Raw genomic sequence first — 14,572 nt, 5'->3', positions numbered from 1 at the left:
CCAGACATGTGCAAGGTCCTGGGCTCCATCCCCAGGGCTGCAAAAGAAAGGTAACAGAGACCTGAGGGCACTGGCCCAGCTCCTCTGTGAGAGCTCAAATCAAACCCTTAGACACTTTCACGACATGTAAAATCCCAAACAGGAGCCAGGCACAGTGATGGGCGCCGGGAGTCCCAGCTACTCAGGAGGCTGAGGCAGGAGGATCCCTGAAGCCCAGGTGTGGTTAGTGGAAAGAACTTTCTAGTTGCCAAACAAAAAGAAAAAAATGTGGGCTGGGGTTGTGGCTCAGTGGTAGAGCGCTTGCCTAGCATGCATGAGGCACTGGGTTCAATTCTCAGCACCACATACAAATAATTAAAAAATAAAGATATTGTGCCACCTAAAACTAAAAAATAAATATAAAAAATGTTTTGAGATATTAGATGTATAAAAGGAGAGAAAACAAAAACTGAAACACGCTGAAGAAAGTGGCCCTGCACAGGTTCCGTTGGGTTCCATGCACGGCTCTCATTTTGGGGGGCGGTGGTGTGGCTGGGGGGGCACCATAGCACAGAGCTCTGTACTCTGAGAGCCGTCAGGCTGGGTTGGCGGGTGGCGGGGCTGGACCCAGGTGCTCTACCCTGAGCCACACCCCAGTTCCATCATGCACTTCACCAGGATTATTTCTACCAAAACAAAGGAACTGCCAAGCAGCCAACATGACTCATGCCTGTCATCCCAGCAGTTTGGGAGGCTGAGGCGGGAGGATGGAGAGTTCAAGGCCAGCCTCAGCAATTTAGCAAGGCTTTAAGCAACTCAGCAAGATGCTATCTCTAAAAAAAAAAAAAATTTTTTTTTAAAAAAAGGGCTGGGGAGGTGGCTCAGTGGTGAAGCACCCCTGGGTTCAATCCCTGGTACAAAAAAAAAAAAAAAAAAAAAGCTGAGTTTAATGATTAGAACCAACGTGGTGGGTTTGCAGAGCTGGGTGGAGCCCAGGCCAACACTACATCCTTGGCTCTAAACTCACATTTTTAAATCACGGGCCAGTGAGCAGAGATTTTTAGTCCGTCATAAACAGCTTTAGATGGTAGTGAAGATCCAATGGGGGGTGGGGAAGCAATCCAATAGGACGCTTGGTTTGCGGTTCCAATGTCTTTATGATGATGACGTTTGGTATTCACTGAACTTTTTTTTTTTTGCACTGTTGGGGATTAATTCCAGGGACATTTGACCACTGAGCAACACCCCAACCCCCTCTGTTTCTCTTCCTCTTCCTCTTCACCTTCCTCTTCCTCCTCCCCTTACACCACCCTCCTCCTCCTTTTTTTTTTTTTTTTTGTGGTGCTGGGGTTTGAACCCAGGGCCTTGTGCATGGGAGGCAAGCCCTCTACCAACTGAGCTATATCCCCAGGCCACTCTTCCTTTTTTTCTTCTCCTGTTTTCAGAAAGGGTCTTGCTAAGTTGCTGAGGCTGGCCTCTAACTTGCAATCCTCCCGCTTCAGTCTCCCTGGTCACGGGAAGTGCAAAGTATTTACATGGGTCAACTTGGTATAGATCAACTTACCATTTTTTGACTTCACAATGGTGTGACAACGAAACCCACAGGGCCATTAGGGTTTTGAATTTCAGGGCTGTAGTCAATGAGTACAGTTTCCCCTCCTGATCACGGGACTGACTGGGAGCTGTCTGGCATTCAGAGAGGATCGACCTCACACCACCTGCTCCAGGAAACAGCCAAGTTCAAAGTCCAGAGAACTCTAGTGACCCATCATGTTATACACGGTCCGTGGTGATGATTTCTTTGCCATTTACATGAAGTTGTTCAGCCTGCGATGGCGGAGCATTGGGAAGGTGCAGTCCTAGTTTTCAGTGATGCCAAATCTGGAGGCTGGAGGAAGAGTGGAGTGTTACCAACAAGATAAGCAAAATGGTTGGAGCTGTTTCTTTTCTTTTTTTTTTTTTAAATTCTTTTTTTTTTTTTTTTTAAGAGAGAGTGAGAGAGGAGAGAGAGAGAGAATTTTTAACATTTTATTTCTTAGTGTTCGGCGGACACAACATCTTTGTTGGTATGTGGTGCTGAGGATCGAACCCGGGCTGCACGCATGCCAGGCGAGCGCGCTACCACTTGAGCCACATCCCCAGCCCTGGAGCTGTTTCTAAAGAGGCCCATAAAGACCAGGTGCAGAGATGCGTGCCTGGAACCCCAGCGACCCTGGGAGCCGAGGCAGAAGTGATGAGGGACAGATGGATGTGAGACATGGGAACAGGAGTTAAGGGAACAAGTGTAACATGGAACCCCATGACCCCAGCGTGATTTCACTTAGCAATTCATCTTGTACAACCAGAGACATGGAAAATTGTGCTCTATATGCGTAACTCGAACGGAATTACATCCTGCCGTCATACGTAACAAATTAAAATAAATAAATAATTTAAATTTTTAAAAAAGCCATTTATCTGCAGCCCTGCTTGTTAAATTCCTCAGCAAACTACCTGTTGTCTGTAGGGGAAAGGCAGACTAGGAAATGCCAACAAGAAGAACATCAGTTCCCCTGAAGAAGGGACGTAGGACTTACAAGGAACAAATCCCAGAATTCAGGCAGATCAGGATAATTCTACGCAGCCGTAATATCTGTAAAAAGAGGTTCAGATTAGGGCTGGGGCTGTAGCTCAGTGGCAGAGCACTTGCCTCGCATATGTGAGGCACTGGGCTTAATCCTTGGCACCACATAAAAATAAACAAATATGGGGGCTGGGGATGTGGCTCAAGCGGTAGCGCGCTCATCTGGCATGCGTGCGGCCCGGGTTCGATCCTCAGCAGCACCACATACCAACAAAGATGTTGTGTCCGCCGAGAACTAAAAAATAAATATTAAAAAAAAATTCTCTCTCTCTATCTCTCTCTCTCCTCTCTCACTCTCTCTTTAAAAAATAAAAATAAAAAAATAAACAAATAAAGATATTGTGTCCACCTAAAACTAAAACTAAAAAAAAAAAAAAAAAAAAAGTTAGTTGGGGATGAGTCTCGGTGGTAGAGAGCTACTGAATTCAACTCCCAGGATCAAGGAAAAAGAAATGTAAGAAACATCTTTACTTCGGAAGCCACACAAAACCAGGCAGGAACAGGATTTGACTGGTGGTCAGTTTTCTGCAACACAGATGACATTTTCCCCTACAGAAAACGAGGAGGTCACAGTTTCTACAACAGCACAACGTTGCTGTGAAATGATTCAGCCCAGAACAGTGTCTAACGTTTATTTTTAGGCAACTGAGGTCTAAGACCCGGGAAAGGTCAGGACCAAGGTCAACATCTGGATGAGGTGCAGAGCTGAGGCTTCTTCCCCACGTCCAACTTCCAGAAGGCTCTGCAGGACGAAACTTCAGTCTCCTGTAGCGGTCAAGCCCACTCTTGTCACCAACTCCAGGAGAATCTGGAAATCTGGAAGTCACTCAAACCCAGACTGTAGTACCTGCCTAAGATTGGCCATCTCAACGCGGGAGGCGGGGCAACAGGCAGCGATTGGCCAATAGTGGCATCCGGGGGTGTGGTTACTGTTATCCATAGGCCGGCTCAGAAGGGGGCGGGAGAGGGAGTTTAACGTTCCCCCAGGGCACGCTGGACGTCAGGGCAACACTTACTTGCGATTGGTCCGCTAGTTCGGGAGGCGGTACATAGCTGCTTTCAACGACCAACCCTGGGAGAGCTCGGCTGCTTATTATTGGTCAATACTGCTAGGGGCGGGCAAGTGAAGCTCCGTGAAGATCAGCGATTGGTCGGGGGCGACTTGGGGCGGACACGAGGGCTGGGAGACAGTGTGGATTGGTCCGCGGCGGCGTGGGCGGGGATTCGTGGAGGCGGGGGGACTCATGGTTGGCTGGCGCAGGTCGGGGCGGGGCAGAGCGGCGCGACGGTTCCTGCGCCTAGGGTGGCCATGGCGCCGGGTGGCTGGCAGTGGCTGCGCGGTCTGTGGGCAGCGGGGCAACCCTTGTTCCAGGGCCGTGCGCTTCTCATCACCAACACTCTGGGCTGCGGCGCACTCATGGCAGCTGGGGATGGCGCACGCCAGTCCTGGGAGATCCGCACCCGACCTGGCCAGAGGTTTGACCGGTGGCGCTCAGGTGAGGACGCCGGCGCTGCTGGCCCTTCACCTCCGGGGACCTTTGTTCCTACCTAAGATTCGGATATCTTTGTATCCGGCCAGTGTTCATTCATCCCTGATCTGTAGCCTCCGTCTCCGTCAGGACACAATCTCGGCGTGCACTAAGTCTAAGGACTCTGATGATCCCTCCCTTAGTCTCTGTCCCCTAACACCCCCAGGTGTCCGTCACCCCCAATACCTGGGATCTCTGCCATCCACCGAGGAGCCTGGAACGGCGTCTGTCTGGCGGTGGGGCTTGTAGTGGAGGAATACACGGTTGAGCTCGCCCGATTTTCTGGCTGAGGCTTGGGGAGGGCATAGAGCTTACCCACATCTTGGCCAGGGGGGAGTGTATTGTGGGGCTTGCTGGCCTGATCTGGCACCCTGCTTCTTCTGCCGCCTCAGCCAGCATGTTTATGGTGGGCTGCAGCATGGGCCCCGTCCTGCACTACTGGTACCTGTGGCTGGATCGCATACTCCCTGCATCGGGCCTCCGAGGCCTCCCAAACATCCTCAAGAAGGTCCTCGTGGATCAGCTCGTCGCCTCTCCTATGCTAGGCGTCTGGTACTTCGTGGGTAAGGAGCCCAAGATCTTGGGTTTTGCCCCTCATAGATTGGGATTGGTGGAGACAGGTTTGTGTTAAGGATGCTGAGGTGTGATTCTGATGCGCTTCCTGTGTAGGTGGCCCTGGACTGGGTGACAGAATAGACCCAATCTGACCCTCAGGGAGCCAGTGGGGGTTGGTGTGAATGGTGGTGAGTGTGGGGGAGATGAGGACATTTTCTGGGGCTGCTTTGAATGGGAGGTTGGACACTCAGCAGACACTGAGCTGGCAGCAGGAGGGTCAGCCTACACAAAGGCCCTGAGGCCTAAAGGGAGAGGAGTGCGATTAGGATTAATGGGGTACAGTCATCCCAGCCCCAGGCTCTGTGGAGAGTCTTGGCAGAGCTGCTCATCCCCACCCTCCAGGCTCAGAGTTTCCTTGGCTGTAAAGAAGAACTAAAACCAATTCTACCTCAGGGCATCTCCTTTGGAGCATGTGTTTATTTTATAAGTGACTTGTTCTGTGTTGTTCCCCTCCACCAACCACCCTGCTGTCCCATACCCTCTGCCTGGGTCGCTCTGTCACTCAGAGGTCCAACCCCGCCCCACCATCATCGTGGGTCTCTTTCACCTCCACAGCACGCTGTGGCCTCTGACACTCATTTCTTGGTTTCCTTCCCAGGCCTCGGCTGCCTGGAGGGCCAGACACTGGACGAAAGCTGCCAAGAGCTGCGGGACAAGTTCTGGGAATTCTACAAGGTGCGCATCCCCCAGGCCCCGCCCACCTGCAGCGCCGCCTCTGACAGCTCTCCTGCCCCGCCCCTCAAGGCTCTGGCCCCGCCCCTTACCGCACTCCGCCCCTCCCCCTAGGCTGACTGGTGCGTGTGGCCCGCGGCGCAGCTGGTGAACTTCCTCTTCGTGCCCCCCCAGTTTCGGGTCACCTACATCAATGGTCTGACGCTAGGCTGGGACACATACCTGTCCTACTTGAAGTACCGGGTGAGTGTGGTGGGTGGACCCGGCACCCAGGGATTCCCCTGGGGCCATCTCTGTGAGCCTCAGTGGCACTACAGCCACTGCAGAGGGTGAGGGCCCTGGCAGTTGGGCCCAGGGAGGGCAGGCGGGGAGCTCCCCGGCCATGGAGAGACAGCTCTGCTGTCTGACGGTCCAGGTCAGGTACCGGTGGTGTGACCACCAGGTCCCTGCTATGCCTGCTGAGCAGGGCTGACCCCAAACCTGAGGACAGAAAAATGAGGGCCCAGGGAGCAGGAGATACGGCTCGGAGAGTTCCCGGCCCGCTTGTGCAAGGCCCTGGGTTCCATCCCCAGTGCCCCCCACACAGAAGCAATGCCTGTGACCAGACCCTCTGTGCTGACAGGTCCCCGGCCCTCTGACACCCCCAGGCTGTGTGGCCCTGGGCACTGGAACGGACTGAGCTGACACCCAGGACTAGATCCCTGCTCTAGACAGGGCGACAGAGACTAGGAGCTGACCACGCCTCCCGTCAGAAGGGGAGTGGACTCCTGAAGCAGGCGGGGTCCTGGGGCCGGGTCCCAGCCCATCCGACTCCCAGGCATCTAGCTGAGCTCCTCCCAAGCTCACAGCGGGCCATTTCCCATCTGGAACACAGCCACCAGATGGACAGTCGTCCCCCAACCCTTTTCACTGGAAGCCTAATAAGACCTGTGACCAAGATGGCCCACCTGCAGCACAGGGCCTCGGCCAGCCAGTTGGTCCCAAGCACCAAACCTCACCACTGCCAAGGCCTGGCTCTGGGCCACACAGCCACACTCCAGCTTTTCCAGGCCCCTGGGGACCAAGGCAAGGACATGGCCGACCCCCTGGAGTAGGGTCCGGCCTGGAGTCAACTCCAAAAGCTTCAAGCAGGACTGGAGCCTCCAGGTCGCTTCTTTGGTCGTGAACATGGAAATTCCATTAAATTCTCTCTGTAATTGAAATCTTGTGAATGTCCAAAGACAGAAGGGGAGGGCGGGACCGCCGCAGAGGGACAGGGCATGGTCCATTCGCTTTATTGGATTGTGTGTAGTGTGTCATTACATCTCCTAGGGGACTGAGGGGCACGTTTGACACTTGTGACGTCAGAACAGGTCCGGAGGGGTGGTCCCAGGGTGGACTCCACTCCCAGCACCCCTCCCACCCAAAAGACAAAACTGGGGAAGAGGCGTCCTGGACTCCCCCCCTGTGGTCCACCAGGAGAAGCCCGAGCAGGGGACCCGGGGCGCTGCATCAGGAGGGGCTGGCGGGCCTGGCCACCCCATCACCGCATCAGCCTGCTCTGGGGTGTCATCTGGTCCCCTCTTCACAACCAACAACTGCTGATGAGGGTGAATTTAAAAAAAAAGGTGAGGTGTCCAGAGGAGGGTGAGCAGTGACCACGACACGCCACAGCAGAGCAGGGACAGGGCTGTATGTACAGGGAGGAGGGCGGGGGAGCCCGGGCCCCTGGGGGACATCTTCAATAAATAAATAAATAACTACGATAATAAATAAGGGTGATGGGCTACGGCAGGGGTCCCAGGCCCTGGGGCGGGGCGGGGCGGGGCTGCTCTCAGCAGGCGCAGTCCTGGTGCGGGGGCGCCTGCTGGTCAGTGAGCTGCGGGCCCTGCTTGGCGCCGGTCACAGCCGGGTCTGCCGTGTCCAGTGACTCGGACATCTTCTCGCAGATGACGTCCACCAGGCGCTCAAAGGTCTGCTTGACGTTGATGTTGTCCTTAGCACTTGCCTCAAAGAACTCGAACCCTGTGTCAGGGAAGGGAGGGTAGAGACCCTTTGCACCCAGCTCCCAGAGCCCGAGGACCCATTAAAGACACTGACAAGTCACCCAGGAAAGCCACACTGTGAACATCCAAAGACAGAAGGGGAGGGCGGGACCATCCTGCGTTTCCCATCCTTTTTTTAAATTTTTTTTTTAATATTCATTTTTTAGTTTTCGGTGGACACAACATCTTTATTTTATTTGTATGTGGTGCTGAGGGTCGAACCCAGCACCCTGCGCATGCCAGGTGAGCGCGCTACCGCTTGAGCCACATCCCCAGCCGCCTATCCTTTCTTCACCCTGAGATTGCCTCCAGGGCCCTCGCAAGCACTTCCGATCCCCACTGTCCAGCCCACGTCCATGCACAGGCCCTGGAGACCTCCCACACTCAGATCCAACTGTGCCCTCCCCTCCTCAGATACCGTCCATGGCTCCCTATTGTTCTAAGAAGTTCTGGCTCCTGGGCTCATGGTCAAGGCCCTGCACAACTGACCGCGTGTCCTCCAGTTAACCCCCGTGTTCCAGCCCGTGAAACTGTGGCCTAACACAGGATCATTTTCATCTCTGGCCTTGGCCCACCTGTTTCCTCTGCCTGACGGACGGGCTAGGGCCCACCTCACTCCCAGTGAGGCAGAAGCCTGTCATGGCCCTTAGCACCCCGCAGGAAGCAGACGGTGAGAGGGTGGGAACTGCTGAGCCCTCCCAGCGGCTCCTGGGTCGAGGCCAGCTGGCAGAAAGCGCTGATTGCCTAGATTTGAAGCCACCCCTGTCCTGACTCCGCTGGGAGACTTTGGGTGTGTGTCCTTCTCTTTTAGGGCTTCAGCGTCCCTTTTCTCACCTTGTGGGTCCCCAGTCTGCAGGTCACTCACCAAGATGGTCGGCCAGCTGCCGGCCACGTTCCGATGACACCACCCGCTCATCCTCCATGTCACACTTGTTCCCCACCAGCAGCACCTGGGCATTGTCCCACGAGTAGGTCTTGATTTGGGTTGACCTGCATGAGGCAGCAATGGGGTTGGTTTAGGGGTTTGGGGACCCCAGCCCCATCCCCAAGCTCTAGGGCAGGGCCTGTCCCCTTGTCCTGGGGAGAGAGACTTTGAGGTTGGCCCACGACCTTCCTACCCTAGGTCTCCTCCAGCCACCATGGCCCCGTAGTCCTCCAACATGGCAGGCTTGGCCCTTTCTCCCTGCCTTCGTCCTGCCGGGTACCCACTACCCTCTCTCCATCCACCAGCCTCTTCCTCCAGGAAGCCCTCCAGGCCCCATCTCTGCTCCTGCCAAGAACTCATGCTCTTTCCTGCCTGTGGGTATTTGCTCCAAAAGCTGCCTGCGCTTCAAAATCCAGCTCTCAAGCAACCCCTCCCACAGTTCCCAGACACCCTCAGAGAAATTACTTCCTCTGCAACAAATTCAGAAATTCTCTGAAAGTTTACCATCATGGCTAGGCAGGCCATTTATTTATTTGTTTACTTACTTATTTTGCAATACTGGGACTTGAACTCAGAAGCACTCTGCCACTGAGATACACTCTCAGCCCTTTTTGGTTTGGGGCTTTTGGGTGGGGGTTGGTACCAGGGATTGAACTCAGGGGCACTTAACTACTGAGCCACATCCCAGCTCTTTTTTATATTTTTTTAAAGACAGGATCTCGCTGAATTGCTTAGGGCCTTGCTAAATTCCTGAGACTGGCTTTGAACTCCTGATCCTCCTGCCTCAGCCTCCCAAGCAGCTGAGATTACAGGCATGTGCCACTGTGCCCGGCCTCTTTTTAGTTTTTATTTTAAGACAGGATCTCACTAAGTTGCCAAGGCTGGCCTCCAACTTGAGATCCTCCTGCCTCAGCTGCCTGAGTCACTGGAATTTTATAGGTGTGCACCAACTGTGTCTGGCTATCGTATTTATTTATCTATTTATTTTTTGTTTAGTGCTGGGGATTGAACCCAGGGCCTTGTGCATGCGAGGCAAGCACTCTACCAACTGAGCTATATCCCCAGCCCTATTTTATTTTAGAGATGGGGTCTGGCTATGTTGCCCAGGTTGGTCTCAAATTCTTGGGCTCCTGTAATCCTCCTGCCTCAGACTTCCAGCACCTGAGACCTTAGGCACCTGCCACCATCCCTGGCCAGGGAGAACATTCAAATGTGTCCGACCTCAGGTCTGGGATGTGCGCAGTGGTGGTGCATTTGCCTAGCATTTACAAGGCCCTGCGTGTGACCCCAGAACCACAAAGAAAAAGAAGAAGAAGAAGAAGAAAGACAAACAAATGTTGCTGGGAGCACACGCCTGTAATCCCAGCAGCTCTGGAGGCTGAGGCAGGAGGATGGCGAGTTCAAAGCCAGCCTCAGAAACTTAGTGAAGCCCTCAGCAACTCAGTGAGACCCTGACTCTAAATAAAATATAAAAAGGGCTGGGAGTGAGGCTCAGTGATTAAGACCCCTGGGTTCAATCCCCAGTACCGAAAAAAGAAAAGAAACGTTTACAACCTATGCAAACTGCTCTTATAGTCTGTTCCCAGCCTCGTCAGATCCCAGATTGTTTCCCCTTTATATTCCCATAAGGATTTCCATCTGAAGTGAAGGGATGGTCTGAGAGGAGGGGAGGCGCTCACCAGTCCTGCACAGCGTTGAAGGACTCCTCGTTGGTGATGTCATACATGAGGATGAAGCCCATGGCGCCCCGGTAGTAGGCGGTGGTGATGGTCCGGTACCGCTCTTGCCCTGCTGTGTCCTGGGAGGAAGAGACGGGAGCCAGAGACCCACAGGTGAGCTCCTCATAGAGGAGATCTGGTCTGAGATCACCCAGTCAGGTCCCTTCGGGGCCCAGCAAGGGACAGGCTCTCACCCAGGGACTCCATGGTCCAGGAAAAGCCCTCTGGGTCACTAGTATCCCAGACTTTTAGTTACTCGATCATCCTACTGCAGAATCCATCCCTATTTATTCAACAAACACATACTGGGCACCAAACCACACACCGTGTGCTCCACCCTGTCACAGCACAGAGCTTATAAAATGGACAGAAATCCCTTCCTGTGGAATGCACAACACTGTGGTGGTGCCTGCCTAACCAGTGACTCAGGAGGCTGAGTCAGGAGGATCACAAGGTAGAGGCCAGCCTAGGCACCTGAGCAAGACCCTGTCTGAAAATTCAATGGGCAGGGGGTGGAGCTCGGTGGTCCAGCCCTTGCCCAGTACATGTGAAGCCCTGGGCTCTACCCCATTACTGCAAAAATAACATAAAGTAACCACATAAGCATAGCTGCCAGAGGGTAGCAAGGACTGAGGAGAAAAGTAAAGCCTGCCCAGGATGGGGAGTGCTGGAGGGGGACATTTAAAAACCTGAAGGCGAGAGGGAGGGAGGAGCATCCCACATAGAGACCAGGCAGGGCCTCCTGGCTTCAGTGAGGGGTTCCTTTTACTAGGAGTGCGATGGAAGCCATGAAGGGTGGGCAGAGAGGACAGGCTCCCTCTGGCCTCTGTAGAACTGAATGAGGAAGGTAGGAAGCCCTGAGGCCCATGCAGCATCTGTCCCAGGAAATGAGGACAGGGGCCAAGATCTGGCTGAAGCCTCATAAGAAGTTCCAGAAAGAACTGCAAGATGGGGAAACAGGCACTGAAATTAGATACTGAGGAACAGGGGTGCTCTATGATCCTCCACCCCCAGGTATACAGTAGGCATCTGATAAGTGCCCCGGGTGTGAATGCACAAATCTAACCAGGAATGCATGGAAAAGCAACCAAACGGGCTGCTTTTCCAGCAAGAGGAGGAGCCCTCCAGCCCGACCCACCCAAATCTGCAGCTTGATCCTCTTGTCGTTGCGGTAGATGGTCTTGACCTTGAAGTCGATGCCCACAGTGCTGACGAAGGCAGGTGTGAAGGAGTCATCCGCGTAGCGGAAGAGGAAGGACGTCTTGCCCACGCTGCTGTTGCCAATGATGAGGATCTTGAACATGTAGTCGAAGTTCTGATCCGAGGACTCCTTCTGCCCATAGCGGGAGTCTGTGGCGGATGCCATCTGGGGGTGCGGGTTGTAGGACAGCATGAGGGGGCTCTCTCCATCCCCAACTTCCCAAGCCCAGGATGGAGAGTTGCAGAGGAGTACCACAGTGGTGTTGGGAGACCACACTTAAACCATCAGGGGCCCCAGTATTAATGGGGTTGCCCCAGCAGAAGCCTAGCTGTGACCTTGAAAGGTCCAAGATTTCAAAGGAGGAGAGCGGATGGGGCCACCCCTGCAGCCCCTCCATCAGGCTTGCCCCAGGTGAGAACTGTAACCCTAAACCCTATGGCTCTACTCTGAGGGGTGACTGTTGCCGGCCCCGCCCCCCCATCAATCTTTCATGGTCCTCAGAACCGGGCTGCACGTGCACACGAATGTATGGCCCGCGGGTGGCAGGGTGGCGCGTCTGCAGCTCCCCTTCCCCCAAACGCCAAGGCAGGGGGGAGAACTCAGGCCAGAACAGTTGCATCACGTGACCGTGGTGGGGCGTGTACAGACTCAGGTGTCCACAGTCCGCAGACATCCGCACACATCCGTCCACGCTCAGACATAGATGAGTGTACCAACACCAGATACACAGGGCAGAGCCGCAGGCACCTGTGTGCACACCAGTTCACACATAGAGATGTGCAAACCCACCCCGGCGCACGGCCCCCGGTTCCCCTGCAGGTGTGTGCACATCACCCACATGGACACAAATCTTTGTGCACCTATGCACAGAGCCCAGCGCGAACACTCACAGTCGGTGAATTTCCCTCCGCACTCGTGCGGCACGCACATACTTAGACCCAGATCACACGGAGTCACGTGAACGTACCCAGGAACACACGCAAGTGTACACAGACCCGCTGACACAGTCGGGCGCGCACACGCGTGTGCACACCACGGGCACGCGCACGCAAGAGCCTCCCGCGCGCACAGCTCCCGCAAGGCACTCGCCTCCCCTCCCCCTCCGCCGCAGTGCCTGGGGGTTGGGGGGTACTGTGAGGATCGGACAAGTTGGGGGACCCTCGGACCTACCCCTTCCCAGGCCCCCCACCGCCGCTCCTATCCCCCCATTCAACCCTGGTCAACCCCCTTCCCCTCCGCCAGCCCATCAGTCAAATGAAGGTTATGCAGGTGCTCAGAGCGGGAGCACAGAGGGACGCCCGGGAGCTCACCTTGCCCTGCACCAATGTGGCAGCGATCCGAGTGGCGGTGACTTTTGGGCGGTGGCGGTGACGGGAACCCCCAGTGAGCTGATGTGGGGTTGCGCGGCGGCGGTGGCGGCGGCGGCGGCAGCGGCAGCGGCTCAGGCCCCTGCAGTCCTTGGTGACGTCCTGCAAAGAGTGGGGCGGGGCCGCACATGCAGATACGGTCGTGACGCCATCGGGGCGGAGCCGCGCATGGAGATATGCCCACCGAATCTTGCAGAACCAGAAGGGGCGGGGCCCCGCGCAGATTGACGCTTGAATGGGGCGGGGCCAGATGTGGGGCGGGCGCGGTTCCAGCTCCTGCTCCGCCTCTGGTACTGTCCAGGAAGGCGGGGCTGATTAGAGTCCTATCATTGGCTTAAATACTTGAGCGACGGACAATACAGCCAATCAGTGTCTGTTGATTCCCTTCTCCTGACCAATGGAGGCTCTTAGGTTTTTGAAAGGCCGAGAAGCTGAGGCCTTGACTGAGCCCTGGTCTTGGGGGGCGGTTCTCTTCTCCTCCCACGCCCACCCAGCTCTGGGTCGCCTACAGCCCCTGCCTGGTCCCAAGCGCTGTGATTTCGTGTTCACTGTCCCCTACTATCATTTTGAGAAAAGGGGAACTGGGATCCGAGAGATGCTCCATGGCCCCTCAATTTTTAGGGTTCAAATTAAATAAAAAAGGACAAGAGGAGGAGGGTTTAAGAGAGACCCCAGTCCAATTCCCAAAGTGTAGGACCTCTACTGAGGACCGGGCTGACAGGGGCGCCACCCCGCCCCTGTTTACGAGATTAAAAGAAGAAGAAATAGGGTCAAAAGAGCCACCCCTCCCCACCATCTCCCAGAAAAGGAAGGACCGAGGGACGCTCCGAGACTCTTCCCTTCCCTGGGCCCCATTATCCAGAGAAAAATTCGAAGAAAAGACAAAATAGGGTCAGAGACGTGTCCTGTCCCCTAAACCTCCAAAGCCTGCGGTTAAAAAAAAAAAACCGAAAGCGGGGAAGGTACGAGAGGGTCCCCCCCAGCCCTTCACTGACCCAGGCGACCCTGTCTCCCAGGGGAGATGGCGAATCGGGAGGCCGACGTGCTCCCTCGCGTGTCCCTTCTTAAGGGGGGAAAGTCAGGATCTCGGGGAGGGGAGCCCCAGCCCCCACTGTGGGTCTCCGGTCCCCACTCACTCTGGTCTTCAAACAGCAGGGGACATGTGGCCCCCAAGAGAGTCCAGATCCCTGGATCCCCCCCCCGGAGGAGGAGCTGGGGGCGGGGAGGACTCATCCCGTTTATAAAAGGCTCCCAGCTGCCGAGGCGCCGCGACCAGAATAACTTCGCGCCGGCGGCTGGGGGGGCTCCGCCTCCGAGCCCCGCCCGCCCAGCGCCGGGGAAGGACTGGGACGACCCTCCCCCTCCGTCTGCATTCGGGAAATTTATTTTTCTCCAAGGGTGACGTGTTTGTCCCCCTCTCCCACTGGGTCTACGAAACTATCACAAACCCACTGCGGAGAACTGGGAAAATACAGAAAAACAACCACGAAAAGAGAGAACAATGAACCCAGCTCTGCTCCGCGGCTCCCTGCCCACGCGGAGACCCTCAGTCAAGTCCGCCCTCTGGGTGGGGACGCGGCGTGGCGGCCCCGGGCTGGAAGTGAGGACAGCGACGCTGCTCAGCTCCCAGACTTCCCGGACGCACGCCGCTGCGCGCTGCCCACACGGTGGCTCCCAGAAATACCCGTCCGCAGGAGAATGCGCACTAGCTCCCGCACTGACTTTGTATTTTAAATAACAGCCAGGCATGGCGGCGGGGCCAGGAACCCCAGCGAGGCAGGAGGCCGAGGCAGGAGGATCATGTTCGAGGCCAGCCTCTATAACTTAGCGAGTTCCTTAGTGAGACCTGTCTCAAAAGAAAAAGAAAAAGCACTGGGAATGTGACTCAGCGGCCAAATGCCTCGGGTTTAATCCCCAGA

The 14,572-nt window shown here is 55.3% G+C and overlaps 2 protein-coding genes across 2 annotated transcripts; one reads left to right on the top strand and one right to left on the bottom strand.

Annotated features, from left to right (window-relative positions):
* The first annotated feature begins 3,886 nt into the window (after positions 1-3,886).
* Mpv17l2 (MPV17 mitochondrial inner membrane protein like 2) lies at positions 3,887-6,594 on the top strand. The gene is made up of 5 exons (XM_026389800.1): positions 3,887-4,098; positions 4,524-4,694; positions 5,345-5,421; positions 5,533-5,661; positions 6,041-6,594. The coding sequence occupies exons 1-5, from the start codon at positions 3,912-3,914 to the stop codon at positions 6,095-6,097; spliced, it is 621 nt and encodes a 206-aa protein (XP_026245585.1). The 5' UTR covers positions 3,887-3,911; the 3' UTR covers positions 6,098-6,594.
* A 101-nt stretch (positions 6,595-6,695) lies between these two features.
* Positions 6,696-12,772, bottom strand: Rab3a (RAB3A, member RAS oncogene family). Its single transcript, XM_026389799.2, has 5 exons — positions 12,597-12,772; positions 11,224-11,451; positions 10,047-10,165; positions 8,308-8,432; positions 6,696-7,422 (listed from the first exon to the last, which is right to left on the bottom strand). Exons 2-5 carry the CDS (start codon positions 11,449-11,451, stop codon positions 7,232-7,234), a joined length of 663 nt encoding a protein of 220 aa, XP_026245584.1. The 5' UTR covers positions 12,597-12,772; the 3' UTR covers positions 6,696-7,231.
* Positions 12,773-14,572: the final 1,800 nt, after the last annotated feature.

The sequence above is a fragment of the Urocitellus parryii genome, chromosome 3 (assembly GCF_045843805.1).
Source record: "Urocitellus parryii isolate mUroPar1 chromosome 3, mUroPar1.hap1, whole genome shotgun sequence".
NCBI lineage: Eukaryota > Metazoa > Chordata > Mammalia > Rodentia > Sciuridae > Urocitellus > Urocitellus parryii.
The sequence above is the reverse complement of the archived record's forward strand: the minus strand, read 5'-3'. Positions and strand labels throughout refer to the sequence as shown.

What these genes read in the sequence shown, in the direction of transcription:
- Mpv17l2 (XM_026389800.1), top strand. Translation starts at nt 3,912, where the DNA reads ATGGCGCCGGGTGGCTGGCAGTGGCTGCGCGGTCTGTGGGCAGCGGGG. An exon ending in AGTTCTGGGAATTCTACAAG is followed by an intron (nt 5,422 to 5,532) that starts GTGCGCATCCCC and finishes CCCTCCCCCTAG; the next exon opens with GCTGACTGGTGCGTGTGGCC. An exon ending in TGTCCTACTTGAAGTACCGG is followed by an intron (nt 5,662 to 6,040) that starts GTGAGTGTGGTG and finishes CTGTGCTGACAG; the next exon opens with GTCCCCGGCCCTCTGACACC.
- Rab3a (XM_026389799.2), bottom strand. Translation starts at nt 11,451, where the DNA reads ATGGCATCCGCCACAGACTCCCGCTATGGGCAGAAGGAGTCCTCGGAT. An exon ending in GGATCAAGCTGCAGATTTGG is followed by an intron (nt 10,166 to 11,223) that starts GTGGGTCGGGCT and finishes TCTTCCTCCCAG; the next exon opens with GACACAGCAGGGCAAGAGCG. An exon ending in TTCAACGCTGTGCAGGACTG is followed by an intron (nt 8,433 to 10,046) that starts GTGAGCGCCTCC and finishes TGCCTCATGCAG; the next exon opens with GTCAACCCAAATCAAGACCT.